A 25,269-nucleotide genomic window follows, 5' to 3' on the forward strand; every position below is an offset into this window, starting at 1 on the left:
TTTATGTTTATAGGATGCAGGTTATCTGAAAATCTGATTCCCCCTCCCCTATTTTTCTTTATAACTTGATAAGTATACTGGCTCTCAGGCTAATGGGGCGGAGTATCGAGGAGAGGGAGCCTGGTCTGCGGGTTAAAAAAGATTAACTAGTTGGTACTCACTGGTTCCCAGTGTCCCCCATGGACTTCAGATAAAGTGTGTGTATAGAGAGTGTTGAATCAGATTTATTGTATAGGTTGAAAAAAATAGGGATTCATATATTATAGAGGCAAAGTTGACAAATGATTTTATAATATTACAAGTTCTTTAATAAAAACATTAGAGTATGTTCATAAATGTGTATTAAAATTGCTAGTTCTGCCTACCTGTGACATTGTATGTGACATTTACTGCTTTTCTCGAAAGTTCTACATATCTGTAGAAAGTTCTACGTATCTGTACAATAATAGTATAATAATAATAATACTATTATGAACCTCTGGTTTGAGCCTCTGTTTCCAGAACCGTGCTTGGAAAAAGACTTTTTATACATGATTGATTTCTGTTGCAGAGATTTGGATATCATGTTACCTGACATAGATTATGTAGAAATACCTGCAGACTGGTGGGATGCTGAAGCTGATAAATCGCTCCTGGTTGGAGTTTATAAATTTGGTACGTATTTTACAAATTAACTTCAATGTATTTATCTTGAAGATTTCAAATAGACCCATTACCTATACACAGTGAAAGCAGAAATACTGTGCTGAACCAATACTCCTAGAAAGCCACGAGGAATTTTCATCTTAGGATATATTGATGAAACCATGTAGTCAATCTAAACTGGTATATATTTTATTTTCCATGTTTGCACTTTCTAGGTTATGAGCGTTACTGTGCCATCAGAGCAGACCCAGCACTTTGCTTTCTGGAGAAAGTGGGAATGCCAGATGAAAATTCTCTATCAGCTGATGGAGTTAATGATGTGGCACCAGACTTATCAGAACGGTAAATTGTGCCTTTTATTAGTGATGATGTTTAAGACGAATAGTATATTTGCATACAAATACTTTTTTTCACTTTACAGATAAGGTGGACACAGTAGGTTTTAAGCAAAAAATTAGATTTTTATACTTATGTTTAATCATCTTCTATATAAATGCTTTTCTCTGAATCCATTGATGAATACTGAAACAAATGGTTATTGAGTTTGGTGTAGGAGCTTAGACACTTTTGAAATACCCTCTTAAAATTACAGTAACCGTTAAAGTATTTGCTAACAAAACCCCAAGTTAAGACCAGGTCATGAAAAACTGATTAGAATTCCAGCAAATTTGTCAGGAGTTCTGTCTACTCCGGGAAGCACTAAAGGGTGAATGTCTTTCTAGCTTCAAGGCCTGATATCCACGGTCCCCAATGTCTGCTCCGAATAGTGACCATTTTTCTGGGATCCTTCCTGTAAAACTGAAACAGATATAGGTCAGGAACACCCTCTGCTTGACAGTAGCCCCAAGAAAATCATTCACTGGAAATGTCAGGATGAAATTCTTGTAGTTGAAGATCCAGCAGTCAGCGGCATGTGGGTCTTGCACAAGATCAGAATGCCTTGATCAGCAGATCGTCCAGGTAGCGTAGGTCCGTTATCCGCTGAATCGCAGAAGTTGAGCCATGGCTGCCCTGATCTTTGTAAACAGCTAAGTGTTCAGAGACTCAGTCTTGTCTATTCAGAGATGGACATTCAGGACCCTGAGGTAGAGGATGGGTTGGAAGGGCCCTTTCAGTTTTTGAACCAAGAGGAGGTTTCATTAAAAATCCAAACTCTTCTAATCCACCAGGACTGTGACAAGACAGGTACTCCTCTATTATTTTATCAGAAGACTTGGGAATTGGTCGTTGGGTTGACCTCTCTGCTGAATGTCACCAGGAATAGAGGGCTCTCTTAAGGAGAACTGACTGACTTTTGCACTCCATGTCTGCCTCCCATGCCCTAGGCATAGCGTACCAGGACTTCTGAACCAAATATTCTTAGTACATTGTGTTGATTGCAGTCTCCCCTACTTATTCAGAGGTATCTCATGTATGCTCTACTAGTGTGAGCAATTCTAATCTTCGTGTTTCTAGACCCTCTGCTGTCTGCTCATGGCCGAAGCTAAAATGGGTCTAAGAGGAAGTCCCCTGTGTAAACCCACTTATGGATTGCCTCATTATTCCTATTTGTGCTACCACTTAAAGTAACCGCTATCAGATTTGATCAGATCTTGAATCTCTGATTCCACTTTGTCCTGAATATTAAGGGCCTGATGCAGCGTTGGAAGTTATTTGCTCCTGAACTGCATGTACAGAAAGAAAAAATATATATATATATAATATTTGCCATATTTAGAGTTCTACGCATTTTGCAGTTCAACCTACCTCTGTATGCTTTGTTTGCTTCTAGTCTTCATCATCAGTGCACCTTTGCATCTGCCCTATACTAAGTGCAAATGATACGTCTTGTAACAGGCATATTTTTTCTTAGATAAAAAAGTGTGGCACAGCGATAATGCGAAAAAAACTATTCTTTCCCTTCAGCCATGGGAGACACTGGGATGATAACTGTGGGGTATAGAGTGGAGAAAGGGGAGCCTGGGCACCAAAAGTAAATTTTTCTCTCCCACCAGCACAGGCTCCCTCTCCCCTATGCCCTGCCCCCTGAGCACCGATAGGCCAGTTTAGTTTGGTGCCCTGGAGAGAGCACAGCACAGGGAGGTTGCTGCTAAGCAGCAGCTTTTATTTTAACTTCATTTTCTTTTATTTACGGTCTGAGCAGACGGTGTGTGAGCGTCATAAACGTTGTCATTACTGCTCCACCAACCCAGTCACAGCGGCCGGCATGCTGGCGACTGGGTCAACATCACTGGCAAGCTCCTGCAATGCCATTCAGAGCACAACTGCAGCCAGACAACGGGGAAAAAGGCCTGCTTGCAAGCCATATACATGGCAGCTTTCACAGCTTTTATATATCAGCCACCGGCGGTGCGTCAGATGGGGACCAGTTCTTTTCTGCACCCCCACAAGAAACCAGGAATATTTGGTTTGTGCCACATTGGAGGAGGTAGGCTTTATCCATTAGCCCCTCCCCCAACCCTTGATAAGTCCACTGTCCTAGGCTCCCCACCAAGAGGGTTTCTCCTCCTCCTCTCTCCTCCCCTTCCAGCAAGTGCAGCGGCCATCTTCAGAGCTTATGCCTGCAGTGTTGGCTGAGAGAGAGAGTGACACAGGCGGGCTCCTGCCTCCCCAGTACCTCGCTCCCTGTGCCATGTTGTAGTTGTCTGCATATATCCTGTCCTACATAGGATAGTGGCTACTGTAGCAGCGTCCAAGACAGCCTTTCTGCCATCTGCTGTTCCCGAGCCTCTGTCTACATCTTTTCGGTCCTTTTGTCTGCAAGGGAAAGCAAAGGGGCAGTCCTACGCCAGATCTCCGAGTTCCATCTCCAAACTTTCCAAGCCACACTGCCACCAGTCCTGGACCACCCGTCGCCCAACTCCTAAGCCTGCAGAAATGAAAACTGCTGCATGATGGAGTGGGCCCTCACCCTGGATATTCCGGCGTGGGTGGCTGCTTTTCTCAGACATCTGGATGGATACAACTTTAGACATGTCGACTCTCTCTCGTTTCAAGCATGGCCTTCCACGGGTCTTCTCTCAGATCCAGGGAAAGCAGAAGCTTTACAGACCTCATTTCAGTCTTTTTTGGCTGCTCTCATGATTGTCCCAGTCCCTCTTGCACGGATTTTACACCAATCGCCCTATCCTTAAGTCCCTCAACCCATACCTCAGGGTTCCTAAGTTTCGGATGGAGTAACTTCACTTTGTCCTGTTGACACGTGTCTATCCGGGAGCACCATCAGAGGTTCCTCAGGTTTGCAGTCAGGATGGACCATTATTAGTTTTAGGCTTTACCTTTTGGGCTTTCAGCAGCTCCAAGAGTCTTCACACAGATTATGGCCATGGCGGTGGCTTTACTCAGGAACAAGGGGGTGTGCATTCTTCCATATCTGGACGACTGTCTCAGTCTAAGGAGGTCCTTCAGGAACACTTTCGTCTCACAGGGGAGGTTTTTCTGTTACATGGCTGGCTGATAAATTAATGAAAATCATCTATGATTATGTCTCAAGAAATGCTTCACCTGGGCACCCTGGTCAATTCCCGTGCTCAGCGTGTCTTCTTTCCTGGAGACGAGATCCAGGCCATGCAGGATAGAACTCGGGCCCTACTCTATCAACACAGGGTCTCAATCCACTCTTGCCTTCAGGTGTTGGAAACTCTGGTCTTCATCTTCGACATGGTGGAGTATGCGCTGTTCCACTACAGACTCCCTCAACTGGAGATGCTCGCCGGGTGGAAGCACCCTTCAATTTCAGAGGATCCTGCTGTCCTGGGATGTGTACCACTCTCTAACTTGGTGGCTCCAGTCTGCACACTTGGACAAAGGGCATCCCTTCTTGTTTCAGGACTGGGTCCTTCTCATGACCGATGCAAGTCTTTGAGGCTGGGGAGCATTAACAGGTCAGCACTACTTCCAGGGCCACTGGACAGCACAGGACTTCATATCAATGTCTTGGAGCTCTGGGCCATTTACAGAGCTCTTTGCCAGGCCTGGTTTCTCCTTCACAAGCCTATCAAGGTACAATCCGACAACAGCAGGAGTGCCATGAGGAAGTCTTGACACATCCTCCGATTGGCTGAACGCTACCTTCCGACCAACTTTCTATGTCGCTAGGACATCCACTCGGGAGAATGTTCTCTGCACCCCGATGTCTTTCTCAAGTTGGTAAGTCATTGGGGTCGTCTGGACATAGACCTGATGCTGTCGTGCCACAGTCACAAGCTGCCTTGCTATTGCTCTTGCACGAGATCCGGGAGCTTTTCTGGTGGACTCCTTGACAGGTCCTTGGGAGTTTCCTCTTCTTTACTTGTTTCCTCCGTTGTCCATGATATCTCGGGTCCTATGGAAGCTCAAGCTGGAAAGGGGGCACAGTGATTCTAGTCGCCCCAGACTGTCCCTGTCGGGTTTGGTACACAGACTTTCTGGGCCTGTCAATAGACTCCCTGTGGCATCTTTAACTTCAACTGGACCTGCTGGTCCCTTTCTTCATCCGGACCTGGACCACCTTGCTTTGATGGGGTAGCTCTTGAAAGGTCCATCTTAAGAGCTATGGGCTTCTTGTCTCGGGTGATCCATACCCTTCTTAATGTCCGTAAGCCTTCCTCTGCCAGGATTCATCATCTGCTATGGAACACTTATTCTAGCTGGTGTTCTCCACAAGATTTTAATACTTTTGGCTACTGTGCTGCTGGAGAGAAACATTAACTGTTTGGTGCCCAGGCCCCGCTACTCCACTCTCTACCCCACAGTCATCATCCCAGTGGCCCCATGGCTTAGGAGAAAAGAATGTAAAAGGTAAGGATAAAAATCACCTTATCTAATTTGGCAGAAATATACACAACTAACAAGACAGTATGAAAGTATAACAATGAATTTAGTACCAATAAAAAGTATGATACAATCTACAATAAACAGTCTATATTTTATGTCACATCAATACCAATATTGTAATGCCAAATATATTATGTGCATATCCCTGAAAAAATTAAACACATTGCAGCTAGTTATAAAATGGCCATCAATTATCAGACTGATACAATCCTATCTGTGGTATAATAATTGTTAATAATGGAGGTACCGAGTCCACCCTTCTAGTAATATTTTGTGGAACTACAAGTCCCAGTATATGTATAGCCTCACACACCAGAGGTTTTTCAGTACGTAACCCTCTTAAAAATGTTAAGTTCGATCTGAAGTACCAGAAAATGCTTCGGCTTGTGAGTTGCTCACCAGTACAGCGTGTGCCACTGGTCACCCGGCTTATCTCTGCTGCCAGTCTCAGTGAGGTGAAGATCTCAAGCAGCACTGTTAACAGTCTTTCTGTTGCTACCTTAGTAGTTGGTGGTCTCTCCAGCAGTGGCAATAGTTAGGTTGTGTTGCTCCTTAATAGAAGAGTTTGACAATGTAGCAATACAGAAGAGCAGCGTGAGGATAAAGTCAATGCAGACACTTCCCATTATTACTGACACGTTTCGCCCCGTATTGAGGCTTTATCAAATATTACTGAAGAAAAAGTGTTTGTAGAGTCCGCACTAGTCAATCAGAACCATTTGTACACAATAATTGTAAATTATAGGAACCAACATACTGGTCTTAGCTAGAACAGATTAAAGTAAGACTATTACTTGGTTAGTGGTGCTACCAGATAACATATGTGAAAATCACAATTTCAGCTATTTTTGCGAAGAAGCAGAAGAACAAATATAGTCTTACTGGTGCACTCTTCAATAGAATGAAAAGTCATTAAAAGAAAAAATTAAATAGCATCTGATAGTACGTACACTCTTTTTATTGGATAATAATTAAAGGTTATTGCAGATACACTTCTGATTGATCCTCCTCTAAGCTTGGTCCTGGAGGTGCTCCCTTTTCCAGAAATAGTAAAGATAAAGGAAGAAAGTGACAGAGTGAGATTAGTTACAATCTAATCGTGGATATGGATCGCAACACCCGCAAAGGCCAGGAAAGGGGGAAGAATCCCCAGAAAACAGCACCTACAGTGCCTTGCAAAAGTATTCACCCCCTTTGCATTTTTCATGTTTTGTTGCCTCACAACCTGGAATTAAAATGGATTGTTTGAATGAGTGCATCATTTCATTCACAGAACATGCCTACAACTGTGAAGTTGTGTTTTTTTTTTTTTTTTTTTTATATTGTGAATCAAACAACATTTAGGACAACATAACTGGAAAACTTCAGCGTGCATAACTATTCACCCCGCTAAAGTCAGTACTTTGTCGAGCCACCTTTTGTGGCAATTACAGCTGCTAGTCGCTTTGGATAAGTCTCTATGAGCTTGCCACATCTTGCCCCTGGGATTTTTGCCCATTCCACAAGGCAAAACTGCTCCAGCTCCTTCATGTTGGATGGTTTCCGCTTGTGAACAGCAATCTTCAAGTCTGACCACAGATTCTCAATTGGATTGAGATCTGGGCTTTGACTAGGCCATTCCAACACATTTAAATGTTTCCCCTTAAACCATTTGTCTGTTACTTTAGCAGTATGCTTCGGGTCATTGTCCTGCTGGAAGGTGAACCTCCGTCCCAGCCTCAGCAGACTGAAACAGGTTTTGCTCAAGAATATCCCTGTATTTAGCACCATCCATCTTTCCCTCGACTCAAATCAGTTTCCCAGTCCCTGCTGCTGAAAAACATCCCCACAGCATGATGCTGCCACCCCCATGTTTCACTGTGGGTATGGTGTTCTTGGGGTGATGGGATGTGTTGGGTTTGCGCCAGACATAGCGTTTCCCTTGGTGGCTGAAAAGATCATCTGACCAGAGCACCTTCCTCCATACATTTGGGGAGTCGCCCACATGCCTTTTGGCAAACTCAAATCGTGTCTTCTTATTTATATCATGTAATGGCTTTTTTCTAGCCACTCTTCCATAAAGCCCATCTCTATGGCGTGTACGGCTTATTGTGGTCACATGCACAGATACACCAGGGGATCTTCAAAGATTTGGAGATTTTTTTATAACCCAACCCAGAATTGTACTTCTCAACAACTTTGTCCCTGACTTGTTTGGAGAGCTCCTTGGTCTACATGGTGTGATGCCTCTTGCTTACTGGTGTTGCAGCCTCTGGGACCTTTCACAAAAGGTGTGTTTATACTGACAGATCGTGTGACACTTAGATTTCACACAGGTGGACTTCATTTCACTAATTGTGACTTCTGAAGGTAATTGGTTGCACCAGAACTTTTGAGGTGCTTCATAGCAAACGGGGTGATTACATATGCACATGCCAATTTTCAGAATTTTATTTCTAAAGATGCTTTTTTATATATATTTTTTTCATTTCACTTCCCCAAATTAGACTATTTTGTGCAGATCCATCACATAAAATTCAGATTAAAAAAATAAATTAACAGGTTGTAATGTAACACAAAAGGTAAAACGCCAAGGGGGTGAATACTTTTGAAAGGCACTGTACATCCATCACAAATTAACTTCTCCTGTAGAGAAGAAGGCAGATGGCGTGAAGGAGTTATCACTGGCTGCTGCCTTTGTGTCTCTTTGGAGGGCTTTTACACTTGTGTGTGAAGCCTGCCATGTAGGAGGTGTTGTACAGGATTGACACTTCACATTACAGCCTAGAATTCAAGAAGACTGCGTCCCTTGACCATAGATTATCCCATGTTGGAAGCGGGCAGGAAGTACTGTTGAGCTGTATGGGTGCCATTATGCTGTAGAAATGTTTATTTTAACAACTGCCAATAACAATCAGAGCCTTGCTCCTGTGGTCACTTTATAAAAACTAAAGGACTCCCAGCAGCCAATGTGGCAAATGGGAAGGAACTTATTTCTTAAGGAAATTATTATAAACACAAACAAAAAATAATACTAATATATAAGCTTTTTAAAATTCACGTTTTGATTTTATCTCGTCAAGGAGTGGTACAGAAAAAGAGGAGAGTAACGAAGTTAAACCGGAAGGAGAGCAAGAGGTAAGCAGGGAGATTGAGCCATCTATCTTGGTTTCAGTGCATATAAACCTGTGTCTTTAGGACAAGTGACAATCACTCTGCTCTGCTATGGGTTTAGAACTTTTTTGGAGTTGTTTTTTTTGTCATTCAGCCCTGTCTTAGAGACACAGACTTACTAGTGGGGTTAGGTTCTACCATCAAGATTACAATGCATTTCTAAGAAAAAGGGAAAGCTCTACTTTTCCCTTGTTAAACTAACCTGTCAAAGGGAAAGCCAGTGAGAATGACAAATTAACACATGTTCTACCATCATTCACAAAGAATTAAATATACAAACAAGAAGTTGCAGAATACATTTATCCTTTTTTCTATTTTATATGGCTGCAGTTTTGGTTGTTTTGTGGACATACACCTGTGTAAAACTAGATATATGGTATGTTTGAACTCTGCAAATTTAGAAACTTCTTGTTCCATAAAATTGCTTGATTTCACTGTGTGTAGTCAGTGGTTACAAATGAATTCTATGCGTGGCAGTTTAAACACTTCCTGACATGGTATAATGAAGTATCCATTATAGACTCAAAGCGATGCGAATAGGACGCATACACAGCTTCTGCTACGTTACAGTGTCACAGCCGCTGACGTAGCATTTCGCATGCAGCTGCAGTTGCACACAGAATATGCCGCATCGCTTTGAGAACAAAACACATTTGAGGGTAAAAAGTTACACGAAAAGATGCTCAGAGCTGCTGAATCACGCCACAGCATGGCGCGATAGAAGGGCTGTTTAACACGCATGGAAGTAAGCTGTATGTGGACACCTCTATCTTGCAGACATAGGACTTGTTTTAATCAACAAGAACAGGTTTATGAAATGCATATTAGTTTTAAACAAGGAATGGCTTGCATTTACTGTAATATTAAATCTGTGGTTTTTGTCTAGGTGGACACAAATCCCAGTGAAAGCAATGTGGAGCAGATTGATGAAGAGAGCAATACAGGTGAGGATATGACACCTTGAAGATAACTTGGACATGTTATTGAATGGCAGTGATATAAATAAGAATTATGTTCTGTGACGGTCACACAGAGTAATGGTGACTTTTTTTGCTGTTGCTAATATTTTACATGATGTCTGAAGCCCAGGAGAGTCTTGAATCCGACAAACTGTTGTGGCCTGTTGCATCAGCTCTTACCGCGAGACTGCGTAGGCTCATCACTGTATACCAGCGCTGCAACCGCAGGGATCTGGCACGTCCTGAGATTTTGGCTCCTACCAACCACAACTATTGGCTGCAGGAGGAAATGGTCAGAAGAGCAGAGATGGACCCAATCATGAAAGAAATGCAGAAAAGGTACTGTTAGTGTAGAAGACTCATGAGAGCCTATAATCTACATTTCTATACACTTATTTTGTTTCATCATTTCAGTGATATTTTTCAAAGACAGCTTATAAATCCTCCACTAGTTAGTTACTGTCTCTGAGGATTATAGAAGCTGTTAAACTATTTTAAAGCCACCACATACAGATGTATGTCATACAGAAAAGGGAGATCTAACAATAAGAGTACTTGGCAATCATTTGAAATTAAACAAGCAAGTTTTCATTTTCTAGGTGGACAAGAAGAGAACAGGCGGACTTCTACCGAACAGTCTCCTCTTTTGGAGTAATATACGATCCAGACAAGAAGTGCTTTGATTGGACACAATTCCGAGCATTGTCCCGCCTTGATAAGAAGACAGATGAGAGCCTAGAAAAATACTTCCACAGCTTTGTGGCCATGTGCAGAAATGTCTGCCGTCTCCCACTCAGAAAAGATGATGGTAAGAGTGACTACTTCTTATATTTAGAGACCAGTAAAGTATTGGACATGTTGCATATTGTACAAATGAATCTCCATACATGTAGCTATTAAAGCGAGTACATCAAAATATATTTAATGAAGCAGATTCTACTCCGCACTGTTGACATGTTTTAAAAGTTGGTCTCTAGAGAAGATGTTCATTGTACTAAGTGAAAAATACATCTGAGTAACTTTCGAAACACTAAAGACAACAGATGTTGTGACCCTGTGTGTGTTTCTCCTTGCAGGTTCTGCTGATCCCTCTCTTTTCTTAGACCCCATAACAGAAGAACGTGCAGCAAGAACTTTGTATCGTATAGAACTTTTAAGAAAGGTCCGGGAACAAGTACTAAGGCATCCACAGCTTCATGAGCGTCTTAAGTTGTGTAGGCCCAGCCTTTACCTTCCTGTGTGGTGGGAATGTGGTAAACATGATAGAGACCTGTTAATAGGCACTGCCAAACATGGACTAAGCCGTACAGATTACTACATTATGAATGATCCACAACTGACTTTCCTGGATGCGTATAGGAATTATTCTCAGCATAAAAGAAATGGTGTTGACAACTTGTGTTGTCATTACCAGATAGCTTCCAAAATGTATGAACCTGATTGCCATTTAGAGAGGACATTTGATTCTACAAAGATAGAGGCTGAAAATGAGATTAAAATTGAAGCTGTTGAGGAGCCCATTTCAAATCGAATCTGTAGCCCTCAGGACCTTTCCTGTGAAAACTTCATCTCCCAAGTCGGAGATATGATCGCTAATAGCCACGATGACTGTTCTCTATCTGACCCTCTCATGTGCATGATGTATGATGAAAAGACCTGTAACAGCACTCTTTTGCAAGCTACCTGTGAACAGAGCGCTCTTGTTCAGGAGAGCTTCTTGGGTTTGGAAGAAAAAAGTGAGCCGACTGATTACTCATTAAATAAAACCAAAGAAGAGAATTTAACACAAGTTGAGGAACCTGTATCTAGAGATTGTTTCCTGGGAAGCAATGAACAGGAATGTGATCCTATAGATGGACAAGATAGCAGATTAGGCAAACCATTTAACAGCAATGAGAGCCATCTACGTTTATCAACAGAGGAGGAGGAACAACCACATGTTCAAAGCATTGACCAGAGGGAAACACAGGCTTTAAATGATAATCATTTTTGTGTAAATCTTGACCAAACTGCCTTGGGCCTAGATCTTGACTTTCTGGACAAAACCTTTGAGGAACATTCAGCTCTTATCCCCAATCTCAATAAGGAGAAAGATTGTGGTATAATTGGAGAAAGTCCAGAAAGCCCAAATTGCATTATTCCAGTGGAGGAAAAAGAGGAATGGGGGGCTGAGCTCCAGGAAATTAAAGATGACCCCATAGTAAAATGGCATAAAGAATTAAATGACATGAAGGAACTTCCTTTGGAAGAAGATAGTGAAGAGCAAAAGGTAAAGGATTTAAGTGTACAAAATGATGCTTCAAAGTCAGGTCAAGATTGCTGTGCCCAGCCCATGGATGATAAAGACACTGTGGAGTCCAAACATAAAAGTGGTGAAATGCTTTCAGGCCTCTTAAAGCAAAATACTGGGGATTTGAAAGCTAAATCCTTAGATGAAAATCTGTTAGAGGGGTCGAAGTCTCTTTCTGATGGAAAAGTTAAAGTGGAGGACTGTGAAGTGAAGAAGGAGAATATGGAGGAGGACTGTGGCTGTAAAGGTAAGCAGTCTATCTTTGTTAGGCAATTTCTTTTTGTCATGTAAAATAAGACCTTTGTGCTTAAGTTTTCTTCTGCCTGCAAAAATAATGTGTTGAACTCCATACAGTAAGTACAATACTATACAGGTAAAAAGTGCCCATTTGAATTATTCTGTGCATAACTAGTGGGACTAAATTAATACATTTTACAACTTAGCAGGTTGAGCTTTTGGTAAAGTGGTTTCTCCAGCATCTATTTGCCCACTGTGAGCTATCTTAAAAATAGATTTCAGTTGGCTGTACTTAGCATTGTTGATAAATTTGAGAAAAACTTATATGGCGAGATTGGGCCAACACACAATTTTGTGGGTTCCTTGAGATTAGTCTGTGTATACATTGAAGGGGAATAGACTACTTTTACTGTACCTTATGTGCAGCAGATCACTGGGTTTCTTACCTGGAAGCCTTAATTGAATCATGTGCAACGCTCACAACTCATATTTTGAAACATTTTGAACTTTTCCCTCCTTGTCCAATCTTCCAAATTAATTCACGAATTAAATGCTTTTGTCAATTTCCACTTTATTGTGCAAAACAACAGACTATTTCCTCTCCAATCTGAAAGGAGTAAATATATTTTCTGGTAACAATTAGTGCACCTCTGTATTATAATAAGATCATATGTTTTTGGCCCATTATATAATGTATTATAATGTTTGCTTGTTGTTGAATTTATCATCACCATTGTTTTGTAATGTGCATCTGAGAGTGACACATTTCATTATTTGTGTGATCACATATGATATCCTGATATGCTGGGTAATTGTAGGTTACTTAGCCATTGGTGTTCTGCCATCACAGAATGGTGTCACTGTACTACCTAATTCTGCATGCACTACATTAGTGTGTATGGCTGTGCAAGTTTTAACATTGAGTACCTGGTTTGGGATTTTCTTTTTCTCTTTTGCATTTATCCACCAGAAGACACCAATAATTATGGCAGAACGTGGATATGGAAGTCAGAACCCGCAGGTTAGAGTCATTTCTGTTGGGTATTTTAGAAATAGGGTTTCTTATGATTTTATTTCCTATAAAAAGTTAGTCATTCAAGTTTCCAAGGTAAAATTGAAATAAGTCATATGTGTAATAGAAAATTATTAAATATATCAGTCTTTCCCATAAAATCCCTTTTAAAGCAATATCGCATACATATATATTTACTATCCCTGTTTTCTTTTATTTTGTTTTCAGGTAAAGTAATTTGCCAGTGTACAGTCTCTTTCAATAAACATTAACTCAAGTTTTAAACCAGGGGTAGTCAACGTTTTTTTGAGTGCCAGATGCTCAACAATACAAGCCAAAAAAAATTCCCAGAGTGCCACCACCATTACAACATATACACACCGTAATAGATGGGGACTTAAACTGTTTGTCACTGTTCATCCTTTTTTGAGGCAAGTTGACTAAGGTTAATTTGATCATTTGTAGTCTGGAGACTGAGACGTGCTTTGGAATTTGATATTGTTATTTGTCTGTGAGCAGGACTAACGGTCACAGGGTTCACTCAACAAAGGCCAAGGCTTTGCTGAATATGCAGGCCACACTTTGGAGAGGGTCTATCATGCAAAGAGATCCTAGCAGGGAAACTGTTGGACTCTGAGCCCCCAAAGTTCGGGTTTGTTCAGTTTTCAACAAGACCAAACCTCTCATCTCTAGTTCAGATCAGCTTTTGTTTTGCTCCTTTACTGTAGGGGAGAACCTAGGGGATTATCTAATCAATATGTATAAATATATCAAAGATTAATACAAATATTTGTTTAATGAACTTTTTCGTAAAAATGACCAAACAGAGGACCAGGAGTCATAAGTTGCGAATGGAAGAAAAAAGATTTCACCATAGAAAGAGATTCTTTAATAGGTGCAGTTGTGATGATTTTAAACATGGATGTGATGCTTTTATTAGAAGAAATGGTGTTTATAATTCATGGAGAAAATTATAACTTCGGAAATATTTATTTTTATGCACCTGTTTGTTATGACTTTTTTATGTAGCTCTTATTCTACTATTATTTGTGTTTTATTTAATTATTCTAACTTTTGGTATGATACTTAAAATTGAACAAAAATTTTAAATGTCACAGGCCAACTTTACCTTTCAAACACTTTTATTTAATATTTTGTGTGCTTGTTATTTTGTAGACCTCCTTGACAAATTTCCAGAAGATGATGCTAAAATCTGCAGAGTATCTACTCCTAGGGAGGCAGCGCAGGACTTCCAAGATGGCCGGGCACCCACCATTGCTCAACTCCTGCAGGAAAAAACTTTGTATTCCTTTTCTGAGTGGCCCAAGGTGTTTAAAACCAATCATAACCTTTATTGTCTCAGTAATTGTAATGACAGACAATATTTTTTAATATATTCTATAGGTGCCTACATTACGTTGTGTTGGAGTTAAGAAGATCAGTTGGGTAAAACTCAATGGATACAAATTAAGTAACTAGAAATAAATAGCTTTTTTACAAACCACTTCTTAAAATATATCTCTGTGCAATTATTCTAGAGTACACTATATCGAAGTCCCAGTAATAGCATTGCACATTATTTGATTGCATGATGGTGATCTTGCTTACTGCTTTGGCATTATTGCAAAGGGATAAATTTGGGTCAAGCGGTTTTCGGGTGACTGTTTATTGTTGGCTAAAAACCTCATGCGGTTAGCATATTTAAAACACAGATTAATGCGGTGGTTTATATTTAAATCTGATTGATGTTGGTTTTAGAAACCCATGCTAAACCTCACTTTGATACATCCAGTCCCTGCAGTACTGGTTGCTGCTATATATAAATAAGGGTAGTGATTTAGGTCTCCATGGTAATGGTACAGAATAGGCTAGTATACACTTGTTGTTTTACTCAGTCTGTGCTGTGTTTCCACTTTATTTCGAGTAGACTTAGCAATGCAGGTGAGAGAATACATCACTAGGGATCCCCAAGCAAAATGTGGAGACCATGCACACTAGTTTCTACACATAACAAAAGATGTTTTGGAATGCTGAAGACATGTCACATCCACCTATAACCATCATTATGTACATGGGGTGCAGGTTTTTGGTTTATGATCAGTGATACCTATGGGCAGATTCAGTTAGCTCCTAAACTAGGATGCTCAACTTTTTAACGTGGGGAAAATCCTGTGAGTTTTTGCTATTCAAGTTAAGTTAAAACAAGGCTGCAGATTAGGTGAAAACTGTAAAAAAAACAGGATTTTGGTACTTACCGATAAATCCCTTTCTCCGATTCCACAGGGGACACTGGAGTTCAAGACAGTGGGGTATAGACGGTGGTAGAGCAGAGCTTGGCACTTTAAATAATTTAAAAGTGTGACTGGCTCCTCCCCCTCTATGCCCCATCAGCCCCAGTTTAAGAACTGAGCCCGAGAGGAGACGGAGGACAAGAGAAAAGAAAACGAGGAGAAGGAGAAGACCACAGAACGGAACAAGACCGACTGAATGAGAACAGTGGAACCCATAACAGGGAACCATGCAGTCACACAACCATATAATGAACCCAACAAAACGTCAGGTACGCAGCGCTGGGCGGGCGTCCAGTGTCCCCTGTGGAATCGGAGAAAGGGATTTATCGGTAAGTACCAAAATCCTGTTTTCTCCTTCATCCACTAGGGGACACTGGAGTTCAAGACAGTGGGGACGTCCCAAAGCCAACCTCCTGGGTGGGAAGCGCGGAGAACTTGCTGACCCCTCGGCCAAACCGAAATAGGGACTGCCAAGAACAATAGGCCCAGCAGAGGCAGAGGATCAAGTGTCGTAGAGCACAGTAGACAAACACTACTCCTCAGGAGACAGTCACAGAAGAACTTCCACAGCGTACGCACAGCGGAAGCCAAAATGAACAGAACGGCTGGCGAGAAAACAATCACAGTTGAGAAGCGGCTGAAAATAGACCAAACCAGACAGCTGGTAGCAGAGAGCCCCAACAAGAATCCATAGGAGAAGGGCAGAAAACGAGAAAAACTCGTGAATCGTACTAGAGTCTGCACAGGAAACTGCAACAGCTGCAGACAGCAGAATCCCAGCACCGCTGGTCATAATCATATAGATAGAAGTATGACAATACCAATCAACAGATACAAAGTTGATCCTGTCCACAGACTCCCAATAAAGAGTATACTGGGAGGTCAAAGACAAGACCGAACAATCACTTGGAACGATAATTGAGGTCCCACTACAACAAAGTTGTGAACCAGCGGAAAGGTTACACCATAGAAGTCTCCAACGTGTGGAGATCCCACGGGACATGAGGCAGAGGCGAATACGAGAGGATGGAGACTACAATTCCTTTCAGAGGGTCAGACAGCAGTATAACCCATACTGAAAACAGGGATAAAAAGACAACTTCCAACCTGATGGAAGTGCGTAGTCAGTACCAACTGCCGGCCCGAACATAGTGTGAAAACAACCAGGAACTTAGCAGTAAAGGAGCACGAATGTAACCCCACCCAGGGAGAGCTACCAATATAGGGAAGCATCCCACACAGCAAGGCCAGGGCAGCAGGACAACCATGCAAGTACCCGTCAGGTACCTATTAGTGTGATAAAATATAAACATATACTGAACAGGAAAACCCAACCAGGCCCCCTGCGTGGAACATAGTGACTGTCACACTTATGTAAAGATGTGCACTAGCCCAGAGATGCGCTTTGGTCCATAACCCCAACAGATTCTAGTAGAATAGTGTCGCTAATCTCAATGTACAAACTATGCACCCACACACCAGGGAAACTCTAAAGTGTAGAGCCAACTGATTAAAAGAGCAGAGGGCTGCTAGGACAGCCGCTAGGCTCCGTATGGGAGATTAACGTTATGTATGTCAGGTTGCATGAAATAGGAGCATCTTCCTAGGCATTAGTGAGGTAAGCTCTTACCTGTGAGCGACCAGAAGCACTCTGGACGCTATGTAGAATGTCACTGACCTTTTATCACACAGCAACCCGCCATGTTAGGTATAAAGAGTAGCTTCAGTGGGCGAAGACCAATGCTCCACAGCACGGACCTTAGTCTGGAGAAGTGCAGTAGAAATTACTGTGGAAACTAATAAAATGTTAGTGGAGACAAGGTGGTCGTATAACAGGACTCTAAATTGAGCCTGTTCTGTGGGCGGCCCAAGGCCTCATGGTATGAATTGTACCTAAGGCCCTTTTGAGACTCATTTTATTGAGATATGCGACAAAAATATGGAGTACCGGAATAGATACTGAGAAGGGTACCTGTTCGGAAATATTAATACAAGTGCACCACTGTAGTTGTAATGAGAATAGATCCCCCGAATGGGGCGCGCCCCAGGACATGTATAGGGACCATACTGGAAGCAATGCCCAGGGAATTGTGACTATCACTATGTAAGCTGCAGAACATGATTCTAGTTTATAGAACCACCATATAATAGGAATGGATATAGCCTACAGCTTATGGTAAACCCAGACGGCTACGCATCCGTGGAATAATAGGTAAACCTAATGAATGTGGAAGTATAAACATTATATATTCACACACACACACACACACAACCCAATTTCTAGGGAGAGATAGTGTAAAGCGGAGTCATTGTACCAACTACCGCATCAGGAGCGTCCAGCCTCCAATCGTAGCATCTTTAATTATGCTAGTATGTTATGGTAAGGATAAGACGCGATATCCACATATGCATACGTGTACCTACATACAAGTTTAGTAGGCGACGATAAAATTTAAAATAGAACCTGAGCATAATTAGCGCCATGGATGGACAAATTCACTCCAGCATGTATATATTCTAAAGCAGGGCTGGTATAAAATACTCTATATATATATATATATATATATATATATATATATATATATATATATATATATATATATATATATATATATATATATATATATATATATATATATATATATATATATATATACACATACATACACACATATATATATACCGTGGCTTACCTCCACGCCGGGAGGCTGCTCATGTGGCCGTCATTCTGTTATGGCGTAGAGGCAAGATGTGTTAGCAGCGTGCTGTCCCAGACTGGTGTCGTTCCTGGGACTTCTGTTACTGGTGTACTCGCCTTATATATTATGAGCGTGCGTGCTTCAGGTGAGCTATTTTAGCTCCAGAATAACCCGTTTTTTGAAGAGGGAATCAAAAAAAACGATCTCAGTTTAGGCAGAGTAGCTAGTACACCATGGAGTAACCTTCACAGGCTATGATATCAGGCCATTAGATTAAGCTAGGCACCCTTTGTTATAAAGCCAAGGGGAAGCCTGACAGTGGGTAATACCCTGCGCTGCAATGGCGGCACTGTGTCCCGTCAGCCCAGCGCCTCTAGCCGGGAATGTGCACCGGCTGAGTAACTGGCCCCTCTCAGAACCGCATAACGCGGTGTTATAGTGCAAACAGGGGTTTACGCTAGTTCCCATTCTGCTAACAACTAGCTATGCACAGTAGCTAGTACTATACAGAACTGGAAGGTTTTAAAACCAGCCTATAATGTAGTATATGTGCTGGCACCTATATAAGCCTACAGCACCTGGTATTCCCAGGTGGTCTCCCATCGAAGTACTAACCAGGCCTGACCCTGCTTAGCTTCCAAAATCAGACGAGATAGAGCGTGTTCAGGGTTATGAGGCATAAGCCTGGGGATGGGACGCAATAATGTGCTAACCCTGGTTACGGGTAAGCTATAACCATAAGTTCTGGCCCCAGCAACCCGAACAATGACTAGTACAAGTACTATACATACTATATATCTTTAATTAGGTTAAGCCAGGTGCCCTTTATAGAACCAAGGGGAAGTCATGACAGGGGGTAACACCCGTTGCTTGCAAACTCCACACAGCTAGGACCACGGTGGGAAGAGAACCCACGACCTCACTGCTGCGAGGCAGCAACGCTAACCACTACACTGTCTGGCAAAATGGCGGGACCGTGTCCCGTCAGCACAGCGTATTTAGCTGGGAATACTCCTGTCATACAGTGACGGACATCCTATTATTTACTGAAGCACTCCCAAAAAGGGAGGGGTCTCGTAGGAAACCAGTGCTAAAGCACTCCCTGCTGCAGGTAGTGCACTGAGCTATACTGCTTGTGTGCAGGTAGATACTGCTGCCCATAATAGGGAAGCAGGGGCACTGTTGCAGTCGCTGGACTGTATGCATTCCTGAATTACCACACTGTGTGAGCCACTGATATACTCCAGTCAACACAGCGCTACTTGCCCCCGCAGTAGAACCGCATAAAAGCGGAGTAGTTGAAGGTCCAGCCAATGCCGATAACACGGGAGGAGCGATCATGGCTCCTACACAAGCGAGGGGGGCTTAATCATCATTTGGAGGAGCGGGCATGTAAAGTTGCTCAGCACAGCCAGGAACTGCGTAACGCAGCGTCTCCTCCTGTTAATAGATGAGAGCTGCTAATCGCTAAGGCAGTGCTGTATTATGCCTAGCCCGAATACTGAAATGGAGGGCCCAGGTCTGTAGCGCATGGAGTGCGCGCCACCGGAAAGCCTTCTCCCTGTACAAGCACTGCAACAGCGCCCGCACCTCCCTGCAAGTGACAACGCAGCATACAGGGCGGGAGGGTGCGCGGTGCAACGCAGACCTCACCGCTGTCAGCCTACTAACAGCCATGCTGGGGAAGGGGCAGGAGACCCGGACTCTGCCGATTTCAGCTATGGCAGGTCCTGTCTTCCAGCCTCTCTCCTGAGCAGAGGGGGCGGGGGGGGGGTGGGGGGGGAGTCAGCGCTTGCCCATCTGTGTTGGAACTGACTGCTGGCATTGCTCAGGCAGGATGTTCCAGAGCGTTGAACAGGGAAGCGCCATTATTACAGTGAGCCGCTTACTAACCTCAGGGATGCTGCTGCAGTGCAGACTACATGAGGGGGGATCCCGTACAAAGGCGCAGCTGTGCTCATTAGCTCTAACCGCAGCGTGGCACGCGCTGTCCTTGAGCCCAGCGTTTTGGCCTTGGCCGGGTCGCCGCTAAGCCCCGCCCCCAACGCCACATTAATGGCGGTAAATCAACCCCGTCCCGCTAACGGGGACTCTGCACTACAAGCGCTGTTATTTTCCAGCCTCTCTCTCTAGGCAGGCATAGCGCTGTGAGAGCCAGCGTCGGTGCTTCTTCAAATAAGCACCGGCACAGCAACCAACTGCTAAGAGCGCTGTACCGCGCTCTACAGCGGCTAATGAGCATAAGCCAGCGCCGGTGCTTTCATACAAGCACCAGCGCGGCAACTTAGAGCCGCGTTGAGCGGCTCCTTAAGCCCCGCCCCAGCCTCGTTATGCAGGGCTATAATAGCGGGGCTGCAGACTCCCGTTATGGTAGCAGTGGGACGCAGCAGTCTTGCTTTATCCATCCCCTCATTTAAATAGGAGAGGGGGAACAGTGGCTAGGATAAGCCAGAGACCCGGACGCTGACTGCCGAGTGCAGCAGCGGGTCTCATCAGCAGCTCCGACACTGCCTGTTTAGTGGCAGGGGAAGGAGGCTGTGTAACAGCCGCGCAGCACGCGCTGTCCTGAGCCCAGCATTTTCGCCCACCACTCCAGCTAGTCAGGAGTGGTGGGATATACTTACGGGCTGTTGCGGCCGGGATGCTGGGCTGAGGGGGCGGCGAGGAACCCGGACACATGCCGGTGTCAGCAGTGGCGGGTCCTCGCAGGGTCCGATGACTCCATCTGCTGGTGCCCCCTCCTCAGGGTCACCGGACACAGGCTGCAGTAGCCGTGTGGTGCCCTCCCGGCGGCTCCCCCGTAGCAGGCAGACTGTCACAGCAAGCAGTCTGCCTGTCCTCAATGCTTGAAAAATAAAAAATATGAAAAAGGCTGGAGACAGCCAGATGTGCGACCGGCTCTCTCGGGCACATTCTAAAAACTGGGGCTGATGGGGCATAGAGGGGGAGGAGCCAGTCACACTTTTAAATTATTTAAAGTGCCAAGCTCTGCTCTACCACCGTCTATACCCCACTGTCTTGAACTCCAGTGTCCCCTAGTGGATGAAGGAGAAAATAAAAATATATATCTATATATATTATTTTAATGTAGAAATGACAAGACATAGTGTAGTACCCCTGATACACCCTTCCCAATGAATAGTAAAATGTGGCCAATAAAGATGTTATTTTCTCTGAAAAGCAGAAAAATGTATTCAAGGATGTGGAACATGTATGTTGAGGTGTTCTATTGATTGGAAAGAGGTTTTAGAACTTGCAGATGGATGTTACAAGTGTTTTTTGGGGATGTAGTCAGGATACCGGCCGCCGAAATCCCAACACTAAAAGCCCAACATGGAACTAAAGATAGGCATCGATATCCCAACGCTTATCATTAGCCCCATGACGAATTCCCGATACCCGTCATACCGAACGAAGGTAAGCCGGGTGTCTTAGCTTCTAGCCGCAGGGGGTTAGCTTTAGGATCCCCGCGGGGCTAAGGGTCGGCACCCCCCCTGGAAGGGTTAGGCTAGGGAAGGAGGCATCGGGGTTAGGCACTCCCGGGGGGAGGTTAGGGCCCCCCCCCAGAGGGCTAGATTTAGGCTGCGGGAAGGGGTGGTTAGATTTAGGCACCAACGGGGGGAGGTTAGGCATTAAGGGGGGAGGTTAGGGTTAGGCAACGCTAAGGGAGGGTTAGGCTACTTGCCACCCCCCGTCGGGATTTCGAACAGTCGGTTTTCTGCTGTCGGTGTTTGATCCATTACCCACCGATTACGTTTTTTTGTATACCCATATTTTACTACTTGTATCTAAACAATTGAAAGTCACAAGAGAATAATTTATTGTAACCCAGAACACTTTAAACACTTTTATATGCTGAAATACATATGCTGGCAATCATTTTCAAGTTGTATCATTCAATTATGTGACACCTTTTAACATACTCCTATACTTTGCTTATAGCCAATACCATCCCCCAACACTGTCTTGTTGTCACTTTTTTGAGATCACAATGATTTACGCACATAGATTTGCACTCTGCAGATTTAACGTGCGTTATTGACTTGATGTTTCTAATTGTATTGCGCAAACTGTTACATTTTATTTTATGTATTTTCAAATAGCCTTCTACAGTATATGCGCAGAAAATTAACATGAGATTTCCCAGTACAGAACTTCTGGCTAATTCAGTCTGCTCAGTAGTGTTTTTGCAACAGTTGTCCATTCCCAGGAAATAAGCATGGACTGATTAAAACCTCTAGTGCACTTATCTATAGCAGTGTCTTCTGGGGCAGCTGATCATTCTGTTCATAATAATGAGAGATAGACAGTGATAGAATCTGGGTTCATTGATAGAGCAACTGAGTATTTAAAGGATGCATTATGGAAGACGTCAGCACAGCAGGGCTAGAATGTTTCGATATTGGATAAAGAGAGTAATTCTGGTAATGCTTATAAGCAATATTGGAACATATATCAAAATTGAAGTAAGGGACATTTGCAGCAAAATGCCTCAAGTAATAAGTGCTTAACTTTTAGTGAGCGATCATATTACAAAGTTTAACTAAAGTCTTTGCTGTGAGCAACTGTTCTAAAGTGTAATATGCAGGTGGTCAATAAAATGACGGAATTAATAAATTATGGCAGGGTTCAACAAATCCTGAGGGCCAGGTCGCCATGGTGACCAGATTTTGCTGCCTACACTTTCATCCTGGCTCCTAGATTTTAGAAACATTTGTCAAGCCCTGATTTATAGGTATTATTGGCCTGATATCAGAGTGCCCCAGATTATCGTGCATGTTGGTAAATGTAGTCATTGGATGACTTTTAGCCCCTGTGAGATTACATCTTCCAATGGCATAGGACATAACAGATAATTTGCATAAGAGTAAGGTAATTTGCATTCAAACTTAATCACTTCTCCCAAATAATTGATTACGTAAACCTTGTATAACAACTATACTTATGTGGGAGGTGCTCCTCAGCATCGTGGCATCAGATTTCAAAAGGGAAAGAAAAGTATTCTTTCTCTGGTCATCCATAAGGGACACAGGCTTCATCAGAGTATAGGTGGCTGAGCTGCAATCTGGGCACCAAATAGTTAGGTTTCTTTTTCCAGCACCCCAGGCTCCCTTTCCCCTATACCGTGCCCCCAGACCAAAGGACCAGTTTTAATTTGGTGACTGCAAGGAACGCCCACTGTTTTAAAGGGGCTGCTATTATAACCCTTTTCCACCAAAAATCCTGGGTCTGAATAGGGATTTGGAACACTGTTCCAAGCCGGGTCAGACCCGGGATTTACCCTTTTTCTATTGCGGCGTCGACCAGGGAATATCCCGGGTTGACGCCGTTCACACTGCCGGCGCCAAACGCAGTGCCAGCGCTTGGCGATGATGTCATCTACAAGTTGCGGAAATTCCAGCTCTTCCCTGAATGCCGGACCAGACCCGTGACAGCTGTCACACAGCCAGCCTCCCGAATGACAGCCAATCACCATGCGGGAAACATGTCCACTGAGCCTGACCAGGGTTTTACCTGCGTAAAACGCTGCTGGAGACCCGGGAAGAAATGCCGGGTCAATTATTTTCTAGGCCCTTTTCCACTGAGCCGCTACCTGGGTTGACACAGCCAGTGGAAAAGGGGTACATGGTTTCTTTTATTTTCTTTGATTGAGCAGGCAGTGAGTCAGCATTCTATAGGACACCCTCACTGCAGCTCCACCAAGCCCCAGCGCCCGCAGCACTATTGACTGGGTCAGTGACCTCAGCCGGGCTCGACAGTGCACAGAACGGGAGCTGCAATGGGGAGCAGGTAAGGTCTTGCAGGAAGTCAAAAACGTTGCGGCTGTCCCTGCCAGTTAGGGAGACCACCGGAGGTACTGGCTGTGGGGGCCCTGGTTGTCTCCACAACCCCACTAGACCTCAAGGGCAGCTTATAGGCAACCGGGCACTACTAATTGTGGCACCCATTGCCCTGGTGTCCATGCTGGAAGGGGGAAGCAGGCTTTCCCTATTAGCCTTTACTCCACCCATGGACACGTTTCCTCACAGCAGGCACCCGCCACAGGGCTCACTTCTCCTCCCTCCTAGAGACGCTGAGCAGCCATATTATGCACTGGCAGCCACAGCACCTCTCTCTTCTGGTCAGGTTATACATTCAGCTCCTTCCTACCCTGTTGGGGTTTGATTTGTTGAGCACCATTTATTGCATTGAATGTTTTGTGTGCCTGTAGTAAGTGTCTCCTATTTCTCATCTGTGTGTACCTTTCAGTTGGTTGTTTTTACTACTGCGTGAACACCGATTTCTCTATTGGCATTCACAAATTTATATCACTTTCTAAATAGTCCCACTTATTTGATATATTGTGGTGCTTTAACATTCTTTGCAACACCCCTTACACACCACTGTTTAGCAACTTTTGTGTGTGGGGACATCCTTGGATATTTGTTAACAAGCTTTTCAGGGGCAAAGCACCCAGGTAGGGGGTGCTCCTGTGTTGCGTAACTGTATGACCTGTGCTGAAGTGCCTTCTCCTCAGGTTCCGGACCATGATGGTCTCTGCTTCCCATGTTACACAGATACGCAGCGGGAGGTTCCCTTGGGCCACAGCTTCCAATCAGGAACCAACATGGGCTTTCACAGGTAATGTTGGCGTTAGTTAATCAGCTTGCCCTCAAGCCCCCCGCTGCCCCCAGGCTTGCTAATCTATCTGCAGGAGCGGTGCAGGTCGCCAGTGGTCTTCCTAACAAGGGTGATTCGCAGCCTGCGGTTGTGGAACGGCCATGATTGTAGTCCTTCAGTCAGTCAGTGCAGGATCTGGCGCAGGTGTCGGCATCTCTCCAACACATGCTAGACTAAGATCGCCCATCCAAGTGCAAGCCTGCCAGACAGACAGCTTTACATCCCTCTTGGGATATGACTCAGACTCTGAGATTTTCACTCCTTTCTTCCACAAGGGTCAATCTTTCTCTAGGTTCCAGGGTTCTTCCACCAAAGTGCAGTCGGACAACGTGACAGCCGTCAAGACAGCAGTCGCAGCGAAATGAATGAAGTGAGTCTCATTCTTCAGTGGACAGAGCATCATCTACGAGTCCTGTTGGCAGTCTAAATCCCTGGTGCAAAATTGTGATGCAGACTTTTTAAGCCGCCAGGACGTTCACTCGGGCAAGTCACCCGGACATCTCTCAGC

The 25,269-nt window shown here is 43.8% G+C and overlaps 1 protein-coding gene across 2 annotated transcripts in view; it reads left to right on the forward strand.

The window, feature by feature from the left end:
- CHD6 (chromodomain helicase DNA binding protein 6) overlaps nucleotides 1–25,269 on the forward strand; it is a 194,667-nt gene that overhangs the window by 138,512 nt on the left and 30,886 nt on the right. The window contains exons 25-33 of one of the 2 annotated variants that reach the window (XM_088480666.1): nucleotides 551–654; nucleotides 861–987; nucleotides 8,523–8,577; nucleotides 9,500–9,557; nucleotides 9,698–9,911; nucleotides 10,172–10,380; nucleotides 10,649–12,109; nucleotides 13,070–13,120; nucleotides 14,288–14,439. In XM_088480666.1, the coding sequence (XP_088336792.1) occupies nucleotides 551–654; nucleotides 861–987; nucleotides 8,523–8,577; nucleotides 9,500–9,557; nucleotides 9,698–9,911; nucleotides 10,172–10,380; nucleotides 10,649–12,109; nucleotides 13,070–13,120; nucleotides 14,288–14,439 (2,431 nt within the window). The remainder of the gene's footprint in view (nucleotides 1–550; nucleotides 655–860; nucleotides 988–8,522; nucleotides 8,578–9,499; nucleotides 9,558–9,697; nucleotides 9,912–10,171; nucleotides 10,381–10,648; nucleotides 12,110–13,069; nucleotides 13,121–14,287; nucleotides 14,440–25,269) is intronic. The other variant, XM_088480667.1, reaches the window with a different exon arrangement.

The sequence above is a fragment of the Taudactylus pleione genome, unplaced genomic scaffold (assembly GCF_031769625.1).
Source record: "Taudactylus pleione unplaced genomic scaffold, aTauple2 ptg000256l, whole genome shotgun sequence".
Taxonomy (NCBI): Eukaryota; Metazoa; Chordata; class Amphibia; order Anura; family Myobatrachidae; genus Taudactylus; species Taudactylus pleione.